The 19,276-nt window shown below is 40.1% G+C and overlaps 1 protein-coding gene across 2 annotated transcripts in view; it reads right to left on the bottom strand.

Moving 5' to 3' along the window:
* Positions 1–19,276, bottom strand: part of LOC109419150 (latrophilin-like protein LAT-2) — a 444,748-nt gene that overhangs the window by 55,371 nt on the left and 370,101 nt on the right. For both annotated transcript variants that reach the window (XM_062857118.1, XM_062857117.1), the window contains one exon: positions 1,290–1,391. In XM_062857118.1, coding sequence (XP_062713102.1) covers positions 1,290–1,391 — 102 coding nt within the window. The remainder of the gene's footprint in view (positions 1–1,289; positions 1,392–19,276) is intronic.

A 19,276-nucleotide genomic window follows, 5' to 3' on the forward strand; every position in this document is an offset into this window, starting at 1 on the left:
TTGATCAATTATGATCCTGCAAGAAATAATATATGCAGATAACCTAAATTTGGTCCATCAAAGAACCAGACGTAATTAGGAACTCTTAGGGAAATCTAAAATGTTCCATGAGTACAGTACTGCTGTGAATCGCATTTCTGTCCCATTTGCATAGGAAATCCAGCAAAGATGGGACTGATATGCGATTCACGGCAGAGTACTATAGTGATAAAACACACCTGATGGCTGCCAATAACACTATGTTCACTGTTTCTACTGAATCACTTTGGCAGTTCCTGAAAGACAGGCATATCACCAGCACCAGTGATTGATTCTTCTGTATCGTTTATGAGCTTGAACCTATCGCTAACCTCACACTTTTCATCCAACGATATTATTGAATCAGGTGAGAGCTTACGGGATTTGCCAGTAAGCTTCATCAATTTACTTCTTCTCGCATCGCTGATGCATCCAATCCGTTCATCCACCTACCAAACGAGAAACCATCTTCATTCCCCTAGAAAAGCAACATATTGCATAATCCATCACCAGCTCAGTTTGCTATCCATCGACCCTGCTGCCCCCATATGCACGCAGAAAAATGGCGCTTGTTCAAAACAATAAAACGCATGGTTGATTTTCAAACTGAGAATTTACTTATTACAAAGTTATATTTAATTGTTTTCATTTAGAGTTAATCAATAAAAACAACCGATTTACCATCATTTCATATAATGTCAAAAATTTCAATTATTTCAACAAAATAAAAACCATAAACATGGTCCGAAAGCACTCACACATCTATAAAATGCTTTACCCCAACATCGCCACAACGAAGAAGGTGTAGCAAATCCATCACGCCAACTTCCAAGTGCAGTTTTGGCCGTGATGGATAACGCACGGATACTCACGACAGCATCCACAAAAAGTTGGTCGGTTTCGCCCTTTTTGTCTTTTTTTAGTCGGTATCCTCCCCATCCACTTACCGACGGTCTAAAAATAGATTTCCGAGCTGCCGCAGTTGCTACCGTCACCAACACAATCACATTCCGGGTTTGTTAGTGGCAAAAGTGCAGTCGTTTGAATCAATCCATTATTTCATGTTGAAAATACCATATCTCTGTTTGTTTCAACAAACTGTCAAAAATGTCGGCAAATGAAAATATTTGTATTATCAAACAATAGAACAGTTCAGTTTAAACTAGAAATCAGTTTGTCGCTATAGTAAACTGAAAAATCGGTTGATTTGAACTAGATTTTATTTGTGTTTACAATTTATTTTTCTGCGTGTGATAGGCCCACAAACTTACCTGGATGCCCTGTGCGATGCTGTAGATGGACCAAAGTTCGACAACATTCCAAATCGAGGCGATCGCTCCCAGAAAGACCACCGTGGACAATACGATTAGAATCTGCAACGAGATGTTGATGATGATGATGAAAGAGAGATTGGTCGTTAGTTATACCGACAGAGTTACATGCTTGGATGTTGTGGGATGGTGCGGAAGGGAGATAAGCTGTTTTAATTGCATATCGGAACAACAGAAACATCTCAAAGGAAGCTTCTACTGTTGAAATCGAACACCGGGACTACTACTAGTTGAAGCGGAGCCTGGAGACGGGTGGGCGGGTGGCCTGCAGCTGCAGTGGACGTAAAGTGGACGACCCGGAGGTGAATCAATTATTCGACCGAAGGCACAAGCACATCTGGTCCCGATTGAGACGGAAGTAGGTGGGAATGTGCAGTGCAGCCATCATCGCCTGCAGCAGTCCGTCCAGTTAGAAGGCTATTGAATGTGCTTTGTCGAGCGAATAAATCGTAAATTGCTTTGCGGACATGGGTATGGAAATCGATCGATTCTTACCACCACCGATTGGTGGTGAGGAAAAGTTTGTTTTGGATTTATGATGGTCATCTTAAAGATGTTTAGAGATTTTGCACATTACTGCTAGGGCTACAATTATTTATTCATTTTTAATTATTTAGTTCAAAAGCTTTACTCGTACAAAACTGTGTGAAAACGCCACAATACTTTCGTCCTTCATCTTCGGTTACGCCTTACTTGACTAAAATCGATCCATTCTCCTAGATAAATACTAGAAAAAGCGGGATGAAAAATTAAGCAAGTTCCCTTTTTTCCATTCTTATATTTCTCGTGTTTGTTTAGAAGAGTGTGTAAGAAACTAGAAAAAGCTGGTAACACCAATGTCTTATGGATCGACGAAGCTTACAAACCGATAGGTAGTTTAGCTCGGCTCTTTGATTCCCAGGAGGCTGCAAAACGGTGAGTCGAAAAGAAGAGCGTACAACATAGCTCTGGTCCTCACAAGTTCCTACCTCATGCTTCCACGGGTCAAGCGATGACAAAGACCGCCAGCTAGTGCAGCCTAGGCACTGTTGTCCAACTGACTTCAGCTAGATTGAGGAGGTACGTCTCGAGCGTCTGCTCACCAAGGAGGTGAGGCTCAAACAGTGTCTGTTCTGGCATCCAATTGTTTCCCGAAACCCCAAAAACCGTTACTGAAACCGAAAATGAAAGATTACGAACTGATTTAACGTCAGCGTTAGCGCGAAACAACGGACAAGAATTGGAACATATAATGTATTAACCCTAGCCCAGCAGGGTAAACTGGCACAATTATTAAATGAGGCATGCCGTATGAAGCTTGAGATCGTACGAGATCGACTTCAACGCAAAAGTTGGTACCGACGACTTGGAATACCCAACTAACAATCACTCATTTTACAAGCACCTTTACGACGAATTGATTCATCATGATGCTGAATAACATTTGGATAATTTTCAGGCACAACCTTTGTTCGGCTTTTGTTCACACAAATTTGGAGAAACTATAAAGCATAGTGTTGTGTACCAACTCAACTGTTTACTGTTAAACCGTTTTACAACTATATAGTAAAGCTGCTATTCAGCTTTAGCAAAAATGATTAAAAACTAAAAAAATGCAAAATTTTTCAATTTCCACGAGAATTTATGATTGGAACTTAAAGCTGTGAATACATATTGTGAAATAATAACTACACATAAATTTACCTAAATCCAGATTCGAACTCGAGACCCGTCGATTGCCAGCCGCATGCTTTCCTATCTGCGCCATCCTAGAGATGATGAATTGCAGCGCTCAAATCAAAACATAAACTGTGGAGCGGACCTGGTGTGATGGTTACAACACTTGACTATCACGCCGAGGACCTGGGATCGAATCCCACTCCCGACAAACTCACAAAATGTGAGTTCTTCCTTCGGAAGGGAAGTAAAGCGTGGGTCCCGAGATGAACTAGCCAAGGGCTAAAAATCTCGTTAATACAGATAAAAAAAAAATAAAATAAAAAAACATAAACTTCCCGTGGTTTAATAATGATCAGACTTTGACTCCTATTCAGCAGTGGTGACTGAATAACAAATTAATTCAGCTGTTGTTCAGTAAAAACACGTGTTTTTCATCATGTACTCTGAGTCGAAGTATGATAAAACGAAAACGCTTACTTGACTTGTGAGAAACACATTATACAGATACATGCCCTAATTTTTATATAAACTTAACAAGAAGCAGAAAAAAGTCTTGTTAAACTATGTTGTAAAGGAATTACTGCGAGTCGAATAAAAATCTTATTAATCGCTTGAAAAGTGTTTTAAATTATTATTGTTCATACCAATACGAAAAGTTGAACATTGGCTACTTTTTCAATTGAAATAGCATTTGTACAGTAATGTGTACAGTATAATTTTAGTTCAGCTATAATTACCATTATAAAGCAACAATTCAGCATGATGCTTGTTTGCGGCTGGCGATTGTTAGTTGGGTATGAGTCCCATGAGTTATTCATATCACTGAACGTAGCAAACACCGTATTCACAAGGCTACCTTGGTATTGTGAAAGTGACCTGTTGGGTAGCGTTTACCAAAACTACATACTAAAAAATTCTCCATTTCAATAGTGACACATCTGCCTAATATGACGGAATAAGCCTTGACATAAACTGAATTGTGCTCCATTTTTTACAAGTTCGGTGCGGTACAAACAAAAATTTACAAGTCTAGAATGTTATATTCAACCACATGACATCTAAATCAAGCCTATCTTTACCGAACACCGTATCTAACAAAATCCACGAACGGAAAAAATCAAAGGGGAAATTCGTCATTTCCATAGCAACACATACAGGGGGTGGCCAAAATGTTTAGGATAGGAAACTTTTTTTTCTCTCACAATAAAGTTCAACATGCTATAACTTTTTATAGCGTGCAATCAATCTCAAATTTTGACTGTTTGTCAACCTGTTATATGTGCATCCTTGGTACAAATTTGAGGTCGATTGATCAATCTTTCACAAAGTTAGAACCGTTCGGGTAAAACACTATTTTTGAGACAACTAATATTTGAGCTGTCATATCTCGAAAACCAGTGTACCGAATTGAATGAAATTTTGAACGTACATTAACAAAACATTATTGCTTCACAAATTATTAAAACATATGCGCTTTTTGAACGTTGAAAAAAGTTATCATGGATTGACACTTTTTGGATTTTTCTCGAAAAAATGTATTTTTTTACATTAATGCCAATAAATTGTAGTGTTGATAAACAACGATTTTCAACTTCTGTTCTCAAGATATCTCTAATCAGATATATTAGAGCCTATTTAGATTAAAGGATGAACACATTTAATAATTTTTGTTTGGTATTGTAAATTTGACTTATTTTCCTCTATTGGGGTAAGAATTTCAATCCGGTATAACTTAATTTGCCGTAAACGTCGTATTATGTACCAATATATTGTTGATAAACATTAAAAAAAAATCATTCAATTCGGTTCACTGGTTTCCGAGATATGACAGTTAAAAACAATAGTTGACCATGCAACCGCAAGAAAATAGTCTTAGACCATATCTGAACCGGCTTTGTTCCGGAACCATTTCCAGGTGTCCCACCGAAAATGGCTTTTTATAAAAGAGAACCAATCCCATGCATGCGACACAACAAATAACGGTTCTTCCGATAACTTGATGACTGGTTATCAAGGAAGTGGGCTCATTAGGAACTGCCGGTAGTGCCGGAATCAGTTCCGGGTGTCCCTCCGAAAGCGGCCAAATGTAAAATTGAACCAAAGCCATGCATAGCAAAGCACGGATTTTTTGATAACCTTATGAACGTTAGTAAGTAAATAGATTCTGACTATATAGGGTGTTAGGTTTGTGAATGCAAACTTTTTAAGGGGTGATAGAGGATCATACATGATAAAAAAAACTTTCTATGCATTTGGTCAAGTCGTTACGTGTAATTGAACTTCACTTGTTTTTGACTTTGCTTGCTTGGCTATAACTTGGAAATGGTCAAACTTATCGTCGCTTTTTGACCCTCATTCGAAAGATTATTAAATTTTCTTCCAAAAATGACCTTAAATCAATTGGTTTAGTTCAGTAACTTAGCAGTAAAGCAAGTAAGCGTGTAAGTAGTGCATTCTAATTTGTTTTTGTAAATTATCTTTGAAAAATGCGTAATAAATTTGAATTTTCTCATAGGCAAATTTGTGGCCACTATTCCGTTCTACAATTCGTTCTTTGACATCAAACGTGTAGCTACTCTCGAGTTCTTGCAATTTCGTATTCAACATCGTATTTCAAATCATGAATTTGCAACTGTAAAGGTAAGCACTTCTATCTCTTCTATCTCATTTTGCACCGCGCACACAGTCTTGATCACCTGCCGAACCATAGCAGCTGCGTGTATGAAATTGAAAGGCAACGCCTTCGATGCGCGGTGCAAGAATTATAATAAAGGTTTGTACTCACGAACCTAACACTCTGTATAAGAGACTATCGGTAGTGTTCCGGAATCGGTTTCGGATGTCCCGACGGAAGTGGCCAAATTTGAAAGTGAACCAAACCCATGACACCTCAAATCACGGCTATTTAGGTAACATGATGAACAGCGGTCTCCAGTTAGCCATAAGTGGTTAAGGCTATGGATCGCCAATCCGGAGACGGCGGGTTCGATTCCCGTTTCGGTCGGGAAAATTTTCTCGACTCCCTGGGCATAGTGTATCATTGTACTTGCCTCACAATATACAAATTCATGCAATGGCAGGCAAAAAAAGCCCTTCAATTAATAACTGTGGAAGTGCTCAGAGAACACTAAGTTCAAGCGAGGCAGGCCAACTCCCAGTGGGGACGTAGAGCCAAAAAGAAGAAGAAGAACCGATTACGCCGCCGCCGCCGCCGAATAGGGGGAACAGCGCGGCGCCGGCGTCGCCGCCGCCGGTGAAAACTGCTTCGGCGCACACGTCTAGGTTAAAGCTTTCGATGGTAGTGACCATCGTCGGTTTCACTGACGACATAACGCTGGAGGTCTACGATGAATCGATCGAAGAAGTGGAGTTGACTGCTGCCCATTCGATGGTGCATAGAGTGCTTCAAAATGTGCGGCCTTCAATCCATCCAAAGTCACAAACGAGGTAGACCATCTGTGATTCGATCATCGTAATATTATGCATTCCTTTTATATTTTTGTTTCACCGGAAAACCATGTACCAGTATTATCTGCCAACGCTGATTTCTTTTCACTAGATTGTTCGCTAGTGACGGATGGTGATGTCTAATTTATAATCCCAAAGTTTGCCTTCGCTAATCGATAAGGTATATGAGGCCAACATGAAGATTATTATCCATTAAGCATCGCTTTCTCAGCTCATCATGAACTTCAAATAAAATGGAATTGAGTCACTCAACGATACGAGATCCCCTTTATCTCCATCCATCAAAAGTAAACTCCGCATCGATTTTTAAATATACTATGAATGTACTGATTCTATTCTTCTGGATATTTACCAGCTTTTCAATTGGCCAACGTTCTCCATCGATCAGCACTGCGTCAACACCCGAGCGAGCAGCCAAAGCCAATTAAATCAGTGTCGGCCGATGACGACGGTTGACGTCGTCGTCGTCCTCCGAGGCATCAACATTCCCCGAATTTTCCAAACCCCATCCTCCAAGATCCGCATCATCCGTCGCTTCGCTGTCCATCCATCTCCGAAAGACTGGTTGACCAAACTTCGACACCGACCAACCAACCAACCAACCCACCGACACGACACGCAGCGGTTAGATTTGTGCCAAAAATCTTTTGACGACTTTGCCGTGTGGGATTCCACCATCCCGACCCACACCGCGCTCCTCACGTCGTCGTCGTCGACATAGACCGACCACCACAGCACGCTACCATAGAGAGGGTATTCGCCGAGGAGGCTAACGACGACACCCCGAGGATAACACCGGCGATGCGAGCGTGACAGTGAGCGACACAACGAACGCCTCGGTCGTGGTGGGTACGCGGTACACGATGATGTGAAAATTGGGTATTAGAGAAGCACAAGATTAATGAAATATTGATTCCCGTCCGTGGCAGGCAGGCGGGCACCCGGCGGATGGTTGTGCGCTTCTTCTGGGGGTTGGCAGTATGTATCATTTACGGATGGTTCGTTCTTTTTGGAGGTGATGATCAAACAAGCTCCCGTCCGAGATGTCACGTGTATGTGTGTTTGTACGTGCCATGGCATCGGTGGGATTATCCGAAGATTGTTTGTCCAGGGGCGACAAATCGAGCGTGAAAGTGGAGAATGCCGGCCTCAGGAGGATAATCTATTTGTCATAGGATGGGAACTATTTGCTATTTGATGAAGTGAAATTGATGAGATGTACGATGCGAAATTCCTACGTGGTTCGGTTGGTGGAATCGTTAGAGTGCACTGAAACCTCTTGAACTCTGACTTGCATAGCTAAACAGAATTTGAACTTTAAGAACTTTTGAATCACAAGTTCTATTTCGTTGCAGTATTTGTTGCAATCTTGATGAGAGAACAAATTTGGTTTTCACTATGAGCAGTCAAGGTCGGGCTGCAATACGGTGAGTCGATAAGGAGAACGTTCAAAATAGACTGGTCCCCACAAGTTCCTCATATGCTTTCACGGGTCAATCGATGCTAAGAGTTGTGTGATTAGCTGGCATTGCATCCTGGGCACTGTTGTCCTTCTGATTTCAGCTACCCAGCTAACACAAAGTCTTATATGATGTTGAATAAGATGCTAAAATGGAGGCCATATGCGTACATGCTTCCATTTAAGCGCGTGTAAAGTGTGCGTGTATCGCCTCCACTTTTGCATCCTATTCAACATCATATGCGATCGTGTGTTGACTGGGTAGATTGAGGAGGTACGCGTCTGTTAACCAAGATGGTGCGGTTGAAACAGCGTCTGTTCTGGCATCCAGTGGCTGAAAAATACTCCTTCACCGGAAGAAGGCAGCTCCACCACGGTAGATAGGGGACTTTAGGCCAACAACTTTTGTTCCAGAAACTCAAAAAAAAAAAAAAAAAAAAACGTTACAAAATTCGAAAATGAAAGATTACAAACTGATTTAACGGCAACGAGTTTTCGCGCGAAACGTTGGACAAGAGTTGGAACTTGGAATGTACATATTAACTCTAGCCCAGCCGAGTAAACTGGTACAACTAGTCAATGAGGCATGTCGTATGTAGCTTGAGTTCCTAGGACTGAGCGAAGTCCGTTGGCAGAACTTGAAAGAACACATGTTCACCGCTCACGCCCACGCTGCGCTCATGAAGTGGGAACCTATTAATGAGAGGATAATTGTATCCAGATTTAGAACACGGGTTTGACACTGTATGATCCAATGTTACGCGCAAACCGATGATGCTGCCGAAATGCATGACGAAAAGAACTATTACAGTCAACTGAATGCTGTTGTCGATAAGATTCCAAAAGATGATATCAAGATCCTCATAGGCCTCTGACTCTGAGGGAGGCGAGGAGAGGAGAACAATATAATTGAAACAGGAACGCAAGGAAACGAGCTGTTGCAAAAGGGCACATGCAACAGCAAGTTTCTTAAAACGTTCTTGATACTCAACCTGCTCAGCAAATCCCTCTGGCAAAATCAAAAAGTAACGAAAGCACCAAGAAGGTATCACCTCCAGGCTTTACATTTTTGACTGGAGACTTTCCGTCATTTCCGGGTGTTGGAACAGCGAACACGGTGGACAATACAAACTCCTAGACCGGAAAACTCCCACTGTCGCGAGATTCGTGATACAGCGAAGACAAACTAAACCGCCGGTTATTTACAACATGTTGTTTATTCGTTAACGAACTAGTACGGACTATTTACAATACCATACATACATCGGCTATAAGCTTTGCCATCTCTCATCAACGTATACACTCTAGGACTTACAAAAACAATCATCACAATCATTAACTGATGCTGCTGTCATACTGTTCATCGTATCAGGGGGCTGACACTAATATATTCCAACACCGGGTTCATCTAAAAAAAAACCCCAGTTGCCTCAGTTTTTTACCCAGAAAACCAACAAATTAGTCAACAGGAACGTCGACAGAATCCAGTCGACCCTTCCGGAAAATTGACTCTTTCTGGGATAGTGGATATCATCCGCAAATCGTTGAATGCCTCCCCCGCTATAAGTTAAGAAGTTTGATAAACATGGTACTTCCTTTTGTGAAACCTTCCTCTTATTTCCAAATGGCCGATTCTTGAATCTTTCAAGACTAATTTGTCCTGTCACGATCGAGGGGATGGATAAAGTGGGGTGATCTTGGGGTTCAATGAACTCCATTCCTTTTATAGAATTGGTTTTCCTCCGATGAACGATACTGAAATAGTTGCATGTAATGTTACTATGTATACGGTAAAAGTTTCAGCATAGCCAGTGTGTACATGCCGCCCAGCGCTAGAGTATGTCTAAGAGGTCTTGCGGCTATATGCTGTGCTAAGAGATTTCATGTACACGGAACAGCCTGGGTGTCTCCGAATGACGACAAGCGCGCAACTTTGATATATGACCTCAGTAACTATGTATTTTCAATTGACAACTTTGAACACCGGGGAGGCAACGCGAATTAAACCTCCTGATGCGCCGAGCCTGTTTGACTATCAATTGGTGTATTTAGTGCTAACGTAAGAACAATCACGACATTCACGAAACGCGACGCGAGACAAGACACGACACTTATGGTTCTTACAATCGTCAAAATAATAAAAAAATTACCTTAATGCCGACCGGTTTCGGGCTCGATGCAGTCCATCTACGGGACAATGTCCGACTGATTGCGATGTTGTTCGTACTAATCCGGGTCCGGGGAGAGAGAAAATGTTACTGCAGCCGATTCGTGTCGATGAGATCGAATAGACTCGACATGATGTGAGGATCGTCTTCATTCATCAGCGGTTTTTGGGCATTGCTGATGAACATTGACTCCCATGTGTTTAAGTGGGAAGCATTTCTCACACTTTCAAGTGCGAAGCTCATTCCCAATCTATATCGTATGAGCCGCTACGCTCGATTCGTTGTTCCTATTCGACACCACGGCATTCCTGTGTTCTCTAATGCGGACTTTGACCTTCCGACGGGTTTGGCCGATGTAAACCGCCGGGCAGTCCTTGCAGGGAACCTGGTATATGCCAGACTGCTCGGCTGGAACCTTGTCTTTAAGGTTGCAAAGCAGGTCACGCAAAGTGTTCTCACTTTTGTGAACAACGTGTAACCCTTGTCGGTGGAGTGTTGTTTTTATGGGGTTCGTTATTTTGGGGTAGAATGGCAGGCTGACTCTTTTCACCTCTCTTGTGTCCGGTTGTAGTATAGTTATACTGTGGCGATGTGTTTTACGTTTGTGTTTACGAATTATTTTATCCACAAAAGACCGGTCGTACCCATTCACTTCGGCTGCTGAATAAATTCGGCATTTTTCTTCCTCGAATTCTTCTTTGGCCATAGGTACGTTAAACAGCCGGTGTGCCATGGAGTGGAATGCGGCTTGCTTTTGTACACCAAAGTGATTGGAGTCTGATGTGATGTATCTATCGGTGGATTTAGGCTTCCGGTAGATCCCAAACATGCTCAAAGTTTTATCCAAATATCGCTCTTTAGCTGGGGCGAAAATATCGTCAACGTAGCGCCACCAGATCCTGGGGAACAACTTCTTCTTTTGAGCTTCGTTCTCAAAATCGCTCATGAAGAGGTCCGCTAGCAAAGGGGAAAGTTTACAACCCTTACCTGTTTGACCTCTCAATATGTTCGAATTCACCATCATTGGATTGCACGTGGAATGTAATTCAGAATCAAAATTTCAGTTACCAAGGATTCGTGTCACACTCACCAGATCGACGTCACGTATAACCCCACGAAGTATATTGACTGGGGTATATATGCTGAGTTGGTCTCCGAGGGCGAGCAGTCGGTTGATGTTCTTCCGCCGCAGGAAGAATACCAATTCTTGTCCGGGTTAATCGTCGAAAGTACTCTTCAAGCGCAGCGTAGACCGGTTCGGGAAACTTCAATACAGCGAAGACTCCCATGATGGGATGGTGGGATGAAGAATGTGCCGGAGCCTATTGCGAAAGATCCGCCGCGTTTTAAACATACCAGAAGCGCGGTACACGGGAGAATCACGAGTGGTATTCCTCTCTTCACAACAAATTCCCTAACCTCGTGAAGGCGAAGAAACGTGGTTATTGGAGGAATTTCGTCCATGGTTTATCGCGGGAGACGCCAATGCGGAAAGAGAATGCGCGGTACCGTCGTGCGGGGTTATTTTTGAAATGCGGGGCTACTTTGGACACTTTTGAATATGTTTTTTTTATAATTTAAAATATGGTTCAAATCTGTTTGATGTCTTGGGGACTATTACGAAGCAATATTTATCGTATCGGGTAATGAAGATCGAGAAAGCTCCGGTTTCGGTCCAAGTACAAGCGAATATTCATCGTTATCCACCCGAAAGAAGTGCGATGGACTCGCCATTTTCGATGGTAGAATTCTCACTCGCGCTTCTCTCGTATAACAACTCTGCCCAGGAATGGATAGAATAAAGTTCAACTTGCTCAAAAGCCTCCCAGATGTCACAAAGAGACGCTTGTTGAATTTGTTCAATCTATTTTTGGAGAGAAACACTGTTCCGGATGACTGGAGACGAGTGAGGGTTATTATTGCCATCCAAAAGCCCGGGAAGCCCGCGTGTGGGATCACAACTCGTACCGTCCTATTGCGATGTTGTCGTGCTTACGGAAGCTGCTAGAGAAGATGATTTTCCATCGACTCGACAAATGGGTTGAATCGAATGGCCTTCTTTCAGACACTCAATTTGGTTTCCGCAGAGACAACGGAACGAGCGGCTTTTTACAGAAATTCAACTGGCCTACGCTCAAAAATAGCAAATGGGTTCTGTGTTTGTGGATATTAAAAGGGCTTTTGATGCAGTTTGCGTTGATGTCCCATCAGACAAACTCCACGAGTGTGAACTCTCTCCTATTTTAAAACGCTACTTGTACAATTTGTTGTCTGGGAAGCGCATGTTTTTCTCTCATGGAACCTCGTCAACTTCACGAAACAGTTACATGGGTCTTCCTCAGGGATCATGCTTAAGTCCCTTTCTTTACAACTTTTACGTCAGAGACATCGACGAATGTCTCGTGGAAAATTGCTCGCTATGACAGTTTGCGAAGGACGCCGTGGTCTCTATCACCGGACCAGAGGCGGAAGATCTGCAAGGACCGCTGCAAGATATATCTTAGTGTGGTACGGGATATAATGAATTTGATATCATTCGAAAAGATAAGCCAAAGGTATAACATCCAATGTAAACTGCATTTACAGATTAGACTCGTTTCATTTATTAGGCTTGTTTTTTCAGCTTCCCGTAAATGAAAAGAATTTGAATTTGTGTAGAATCTCTCGAATGATACACCCTTAAACGAAAGTACACAGTGAATGAGTAACTTGCGAAAAGACAAAGGATTTTTCACTCATATTTGCGTACGACTGGATCAGCACAAAAAATGTGCTGATCCGGTGTTACACAAATTTGCGTGAAATTTCACACAAGTTTGCATGAAATCTTTTGTTTTTTCGATCGCTGCGTGAAAGTTACTCCTTGCTCTGTGTACATCGATCTTTCCGTGTAACTGTCATTTGCTCGAGGAAGAGAAGAGAGAGAGAGAGAGAACGCGTAAGAACACCGAAGCCAGTCGGGTGATGGGTGCGGCATGCGACTGTGCCGTGATAGGTAGAAGGTCTCAGGGTAGAAGATGGAAAATTGAGTCAGTCAATCGGAGATAGTTGAGAGCAACAGACGCTGCGATCACGACATGGCGCAGTCGGTAGCGGAACCGGACTTTATCCTGTGTGAGCTGAATCGGATTTAAGCGGAGTCAGGAGTGGAGTGAAATAAACGTTAAACGGAAAGATTAGTTGAGATGAAGATACGAAGCCTGAAAAAAAAGACAAAGGAAAAATAAAAGAATGATTTAAAACGAAAAAAAGCCAAAAAATAGATGGGGCTTTGAAAAAAGAAAGAAAATGACGGATATGAGAAATACAGAGCAAAAAAAAAATAAATAAATGAAGCAAAAAAAAAAAAAGATCAGAGACAAGAAAAAAATACATGGAAAATGCCAAAAAATATATGGAGGCAAAAAAAAACAAAAAATGAACAAGAGACTGATTGATGCAAAGAGCCAAAAAAATAGATGGGGCTTAAAAAAAAGAAAAAATGAAAGAAATGAGAGAAATTGGGCAAAAAAATAATAAATGGTACTAATAAAAGATAAGAAACAAGAGATGAAAAATGCATACAAGAGAGGCAAAAAAAAGGACAAGAGATACAAAAATGTGGGACGAAGTTAGAAAAAGCATCGTTTAATTTCGAGTTGTATTTGAATTGGATTTGGAAAATTTTTAGATATGGAATAATTATTGGTAAAGCGAGATTCGTGCACTTGGAGCACAAGGCGGGAGTGTTGACAGCAGTATTTAGGTGTTTTGTCGATTTTCTATCATGCAACGCAGGATACTTCAAAGCGTAAACTTGGTTTTTGCTGGCTGTAAGAGTGAGACAACATTTCATCACGGGTCAAATAGGTGCTTAGAGGTAATTATGCGCCGAACCAGTAAGTCGGTAGAGGTAGAAGATACGTGATATTTTATTGTAAATTCGTCTTAAAAATACGGTTTTTTCTTCAGAAACAGGGAAAGAAAAAGAATATTGAGGTCTTATGCTGGTTAGATAAGAGCTCTTTCACCGATTTAATGAAATAATGAATTGGCTGGCTTCTGCCAGTTTAAAGAGTTCTTCTGCCGGATGGTAAGGACAATTTTCCCGCATTATTCATTGAATTGAAGTTGGACCTGGGTTGAATGTACACGAAAAGACCAGACTACCCAAACAATGCGCTGAAAGAACGCAAAATAAAGACACTACACCGTCTTCAACCAGAGGTTGTACAGACTGAACAAGCACTAACAAATGACAACGGACAACACACATAACACCCAGTGGCCCAGTGAAGAATTTTCCGTTTGACGAAAAGTTTTCCCCGACTGGAGCGGGAATCGAACCCACACTCCGAGGCTTACGAAACGCCTAGATGACTGACGCCTCTAGCCGCACGGCCACGAAGCCCACAAGTAGTCAACTTGAGCTCGTTACCCAACAGTGGGTAGTTTTCTCGCTCTCATACATGCAATGTTGCCAAAAACAAAGCTAGAAGCAGCAACCAAGCCAAAACTGTCCAAAAATCCAAATTTGGATTTTTGCCTTTTACCCAAAAGTGGGTTTATATCAGCCCACTAGGGTACCTTTAAAATCAACGGCGGGATTAAACGGAAACAATCCAATCGAGCTTTGACGCGATTTTGCCAAATTGCGATAATCGCACGAAAGAGTCGCTGCCAGTGAAAAGAACTTATGTTTGGGTTGAATTCTGGTACCGTGTGGATTACAATTGTGTATGAATTGAGTTTGGATTATATATGGAGTGAAATTAACCTGGTTTTTACTGTATTTAGATTGCAGTTAGCGCATTTAATTTTTGGAAAGCGAGATTCGTGCAATAAATGACATGTGGAATACAAAGCGGATGTTATGCGTAGCCACCTTATTTTAATGACTTGTGAATGTGGATCAGGATTTCTGCCAGTTGGGAGAGGTCTGTCAGATCATCGGAAAAAAGGAATTTTGAAGACTGACTTAAGGAATATAGATCTGTGAGTACTTCTTTTGAATGGAAGAGAGTTCTTCGTTGTATGGGAAGAAGACTTTTCTTCCGCATCAATGAAAACTGAATTTCTGTTGAATTTTAATAATATTTTAGTGTACTTGGATAGGATTGGAAATTTTTATATCCTTCAAAAGAAGAATAATAAAGATGTTGACAGTCCAAGGCTTGTGCAGTCTCTGCTGTGTGGTCCAATGACCACCCGTATTTATACTACCTTAGGTAGACATAATGAATCATACCTAGACATTTAGGTACTGTCATGAATAGTATTTCATGTAGGTAGATATCCTATGCACATAACCATTAGGTAGACACTACAGTCCTTTCCCCTTTAGAAAACTTCAAAAAATAACATTCATCACCAAAATAATGATAGCACAAATAAACTGACGAGTCCGTCACTTTCAAAGAACATATCTGTTCGCTACAAAAATAAAAAGACGATTTCGCTATCCCAAAATCGGCAACTTTACCAAAAAAAGTACAAATAACACAAATCCATTCACCAAAACATAAAATATGACAATTCCGCCACAAAAGAACAATTTCGTTCACCACAAAAAATAACATTTCGTTATCACCAAAACAAAAAGACAATTTCGTCAAAGCACCAAAAAGAACATTCTGCTCACAACATAATGGCAAGTCTACCATAAAAGAACAATTTCGTTCTCCACAAAAATAACAATTTGTTATTACAACAACCTGAAAACCAAAAAGAAGTAATTTCGGAATAACTCAAAAGAAATTACACGTTCCTTGATCCTCGTCGCCACTTTTATATCCTTCAAAAGAAGAATAATAAAGATGTTGACAGTCCAAGGCTTGTGCAGTCTCTGCTGTGTGGTCCAATGACCACCCGTATTTATACTACCTTAGGTAGACATAATGAATCATACCTAGACATTTAGGTACTGTCATGAATAGTATTTCATGTAGGTAGATATCCTATGCACATAACCATTAGGTAGACACTACAGTCCTTTCCCCTTTAGAAAACTTCAAAAAATAACATTCATCACCAAAATAATGATAGCACAAATAAACTGACGAGTCCGTCACTTTCAAAGAACATATCTGTTCGCTACAAAAATAAAAAGACGATTTCGCTATCCCAAAATCGGCAACTTTACCAAAAAAAGTACAAATAACACAAATCCATTCACCAAAACATAAAATATGACAATTCCGCCACAAAAGAACAATTTCGTTCACCACAAAAAATAACATTTCGTTATCACCAAAACAAAAAGACAATTTCGTCAAAGCACCAAAAAGAACATTCTGCTCACAACATAATGGCAAGTCTACCATAAAAGAACAATTTCGTTCTCCACAAAAATAACAATTTGTTATTACAACAACCTGAAAACCAAAAAGAAGTAATTTCGGAATAACTCAAAAGAAATTACACGTTCCTTGATCCTCGTCGCCACTTTTATATCCTTCAAAAGAAGAATAATAAAGATGTTGACAGTCCAAGGCTTGTGCAGTCTCTGCTGTGTGGTCCAATGACCACCCGTATTTATACTACCTTAGGTAGACATAATGAATCATACCTAGACATTTAGGTACTGTCATGAATAGTATTTCATGTAGGTAGATATCCTATGCACATAACCATTAGGTAGACACTACAGAAATGAATTTGAATTGGATTTGGATTACATTGGAATTCAATTTGATTACAAGTTCTATTGGATTAGAATGGGATTGGAATTTGGTTTGGAATGGATGTTGATTGATTTTAAATTGGGTTTAATATAAATGGGGCTTGGATTTGGACTGGGTTTCCAATAAAGCAGAAGTAGCTGAATAGTTCACAAGCTAAAGATAGATTGATATTGGATTATTCATTCATCAAAACAGTTTCTAAGAATTGGAATAAATTTGAATTTGATTTGGGTTTGGATTAAATTTTCAATTAAATCTGGGTTGAATTTGGATTGGATTTGGATTTGAGTTGGATTGAATTTTGATTGGATTTGGGTTGGATTTAAATTTGAGTTGGATCGGATTTGAATTGGATTTAGATTGGATTGGATTAGGATCGGATTTGAATTGGATTTAGATTGGATTTGGATTAGATTGGATTTGAATTGTATTTGGATTGGATTTAGATTGGGTTGGATTTGGATTTGGATTGGATTTGAATTTGGATTAGATTTGGATTTGATTTGGATTAGATTTCAATTGGATTTTGGTTGAATTTCAGGTTTAGATTAGATTTGAAATAGATTTTGGTTGGATTTGAATTGGATTTCGATTGGATTGGATTTGGGTTGAATTTGGATTCGATTAAGATTTGAGTTGGATTGGATTTTATTAGCTGTGGGTCGGATTTGGATTGGATTTGGATTTGGATTTGGATTGGATTTGGATTAGATTTGGATTGGATTTGGATTTGGATTGGATTTGGATTGGATTGGATTTGGATTGAATTTGGATTGGATTTGGATTGCATTTGGATTGGATTTGGATTGGATTTGGATTGGGTTAATTGGATTTGAATTGGAATTTGATTGGTTTTGGATTGGTGGATTTGGGTTGAATTTGGAATCGATTGAGATTTAAGTTGGATTGGATTTGAATAGAATTGTATTGGTTGGATTTAGATTGGATTGGATTTGGATTGGATTTGAATTGGATTTTGGTTGAATTTTGATTCGATTTAGATTGAATTGAATTTGAATTAGATTTGGATTGGATTTGTATAGGACTGGATTTGAATTGGATTTTGTTTGAACTGGATTTGGGTTGAATTTGGATTCGATTTAGATCTTAGTTGGTTCGGATTTAGATTAGATTTAGATAGGATTGGATTAGAATCGTGTTTAAATTTGAGTTGGATTGGATTTAGATATAATTTGGAACGGATTTAAATTGGATTAGGATAGGATTTGGCTAGGACTTGGATGGAATTTGGATTGGATTTTGTTTTGAATTCGATTTTGACTGCATTTTAGTCGAATCATTTGGAATATTTGATCGGATTATAATAAAATGTAAACCCGTGAAATTGTTGAAATTGTTTATTCTTATCATGTGTTATTGATCTTTGGGCGTTTTTAGAGTTCCGCTAAGCAAATTCTACAGATATTTTTGTAATGTGATGTAAAATACTGATGCCTTAACTCAGTGATGCTCAGGCTGGAGGATACCGCGGGCCAAATTTGCAAATCAGGATCGACCTGCGGGCCGCATAAAACATGTGCATCGAAAAACAACAAAAAGAACAATACTAAAGCATATTTATTATTTAATTTGTGTTTAACACTGTAAAAATTGATCACCATTTTTTTTGTTTGATTTCTTAATAAATTTAACGAGTTATTTCAAATAATCGTTCAAAAATTTCGATTCATCTTAGGCGCTGTTCATAAACTACGTAGACTTTTTTCGGCCATTTCAGAACCCCCCCTCCCCTCTCGTAGACTTTTATTCATACAAAATTTTCGAAATTTGTATGGAGCGTAGACTTTGGCCAGACCCCCCGTCCCCCCTAAGAGTCTACGTAGTTTATGGACAGGTCCTTAAAGGGGCTGTCCATAAACCACGTGGTCATTTTTTTGGGACTTCTCAATCCCCCCCCCCCCCCGCGTGGTCATTAGTCCATACAAAAATTTTTATTCGTCCATACAAAATGGTCATTGGCTGAACCCCCCCTCATGACCACGTGGTTTATGGACAGCCCCAAAGTACTCCGCGGGCCGCATCTTAAGGCTTCGAGGGCCGCAGAATGAGCACCCCTGCGCTTAACTAAACTTGCTAAAATGTTGAACCGTACACACTTATTTTAGAATTAGCAGTTCGGTACTTCTTTTAACTGGGCTTGATTTGTAAATCTCCAAATTAGCGCCAATTCAGTAGTTTTTACCGAAAATTGCTGTTCTCCGGTAAAATATTTCACTTCTTTACCGATTACTGTAAATTCAACAACTGGGTTTCCAGTAATTTAAATGTTTTACTGAACTTAGCTAAAGTCAGTAAACACGAGTACCGAGTTTCAGTAATGTTGATCATTTTACTGACTTTTTTGTCAAAATCAAATAAAAACAACACAGCTCCAGCAAGGAGCTGTCAAATTTCAACAATCGAACCACATTTAAGCAGCAGCAGCGGCGACGGCCACAAAAGCACTGGAATTACAACTTATTTCAATATGGATTAATTTTGCCTTCAGCG

Source organism: Aedes albopictus, chromosome 3, assembly GCF_035046485.1.
Source record: "Aedes albopictus strain Foshan chromosome 3, AalbF5, whole genome shotgun sequence".
Lineage (NCBI taxonomy): Eukaryota > Metazoa > Arthropoda > Insecta > Diptera > Culicidae > Aedes > Aedes albopictus.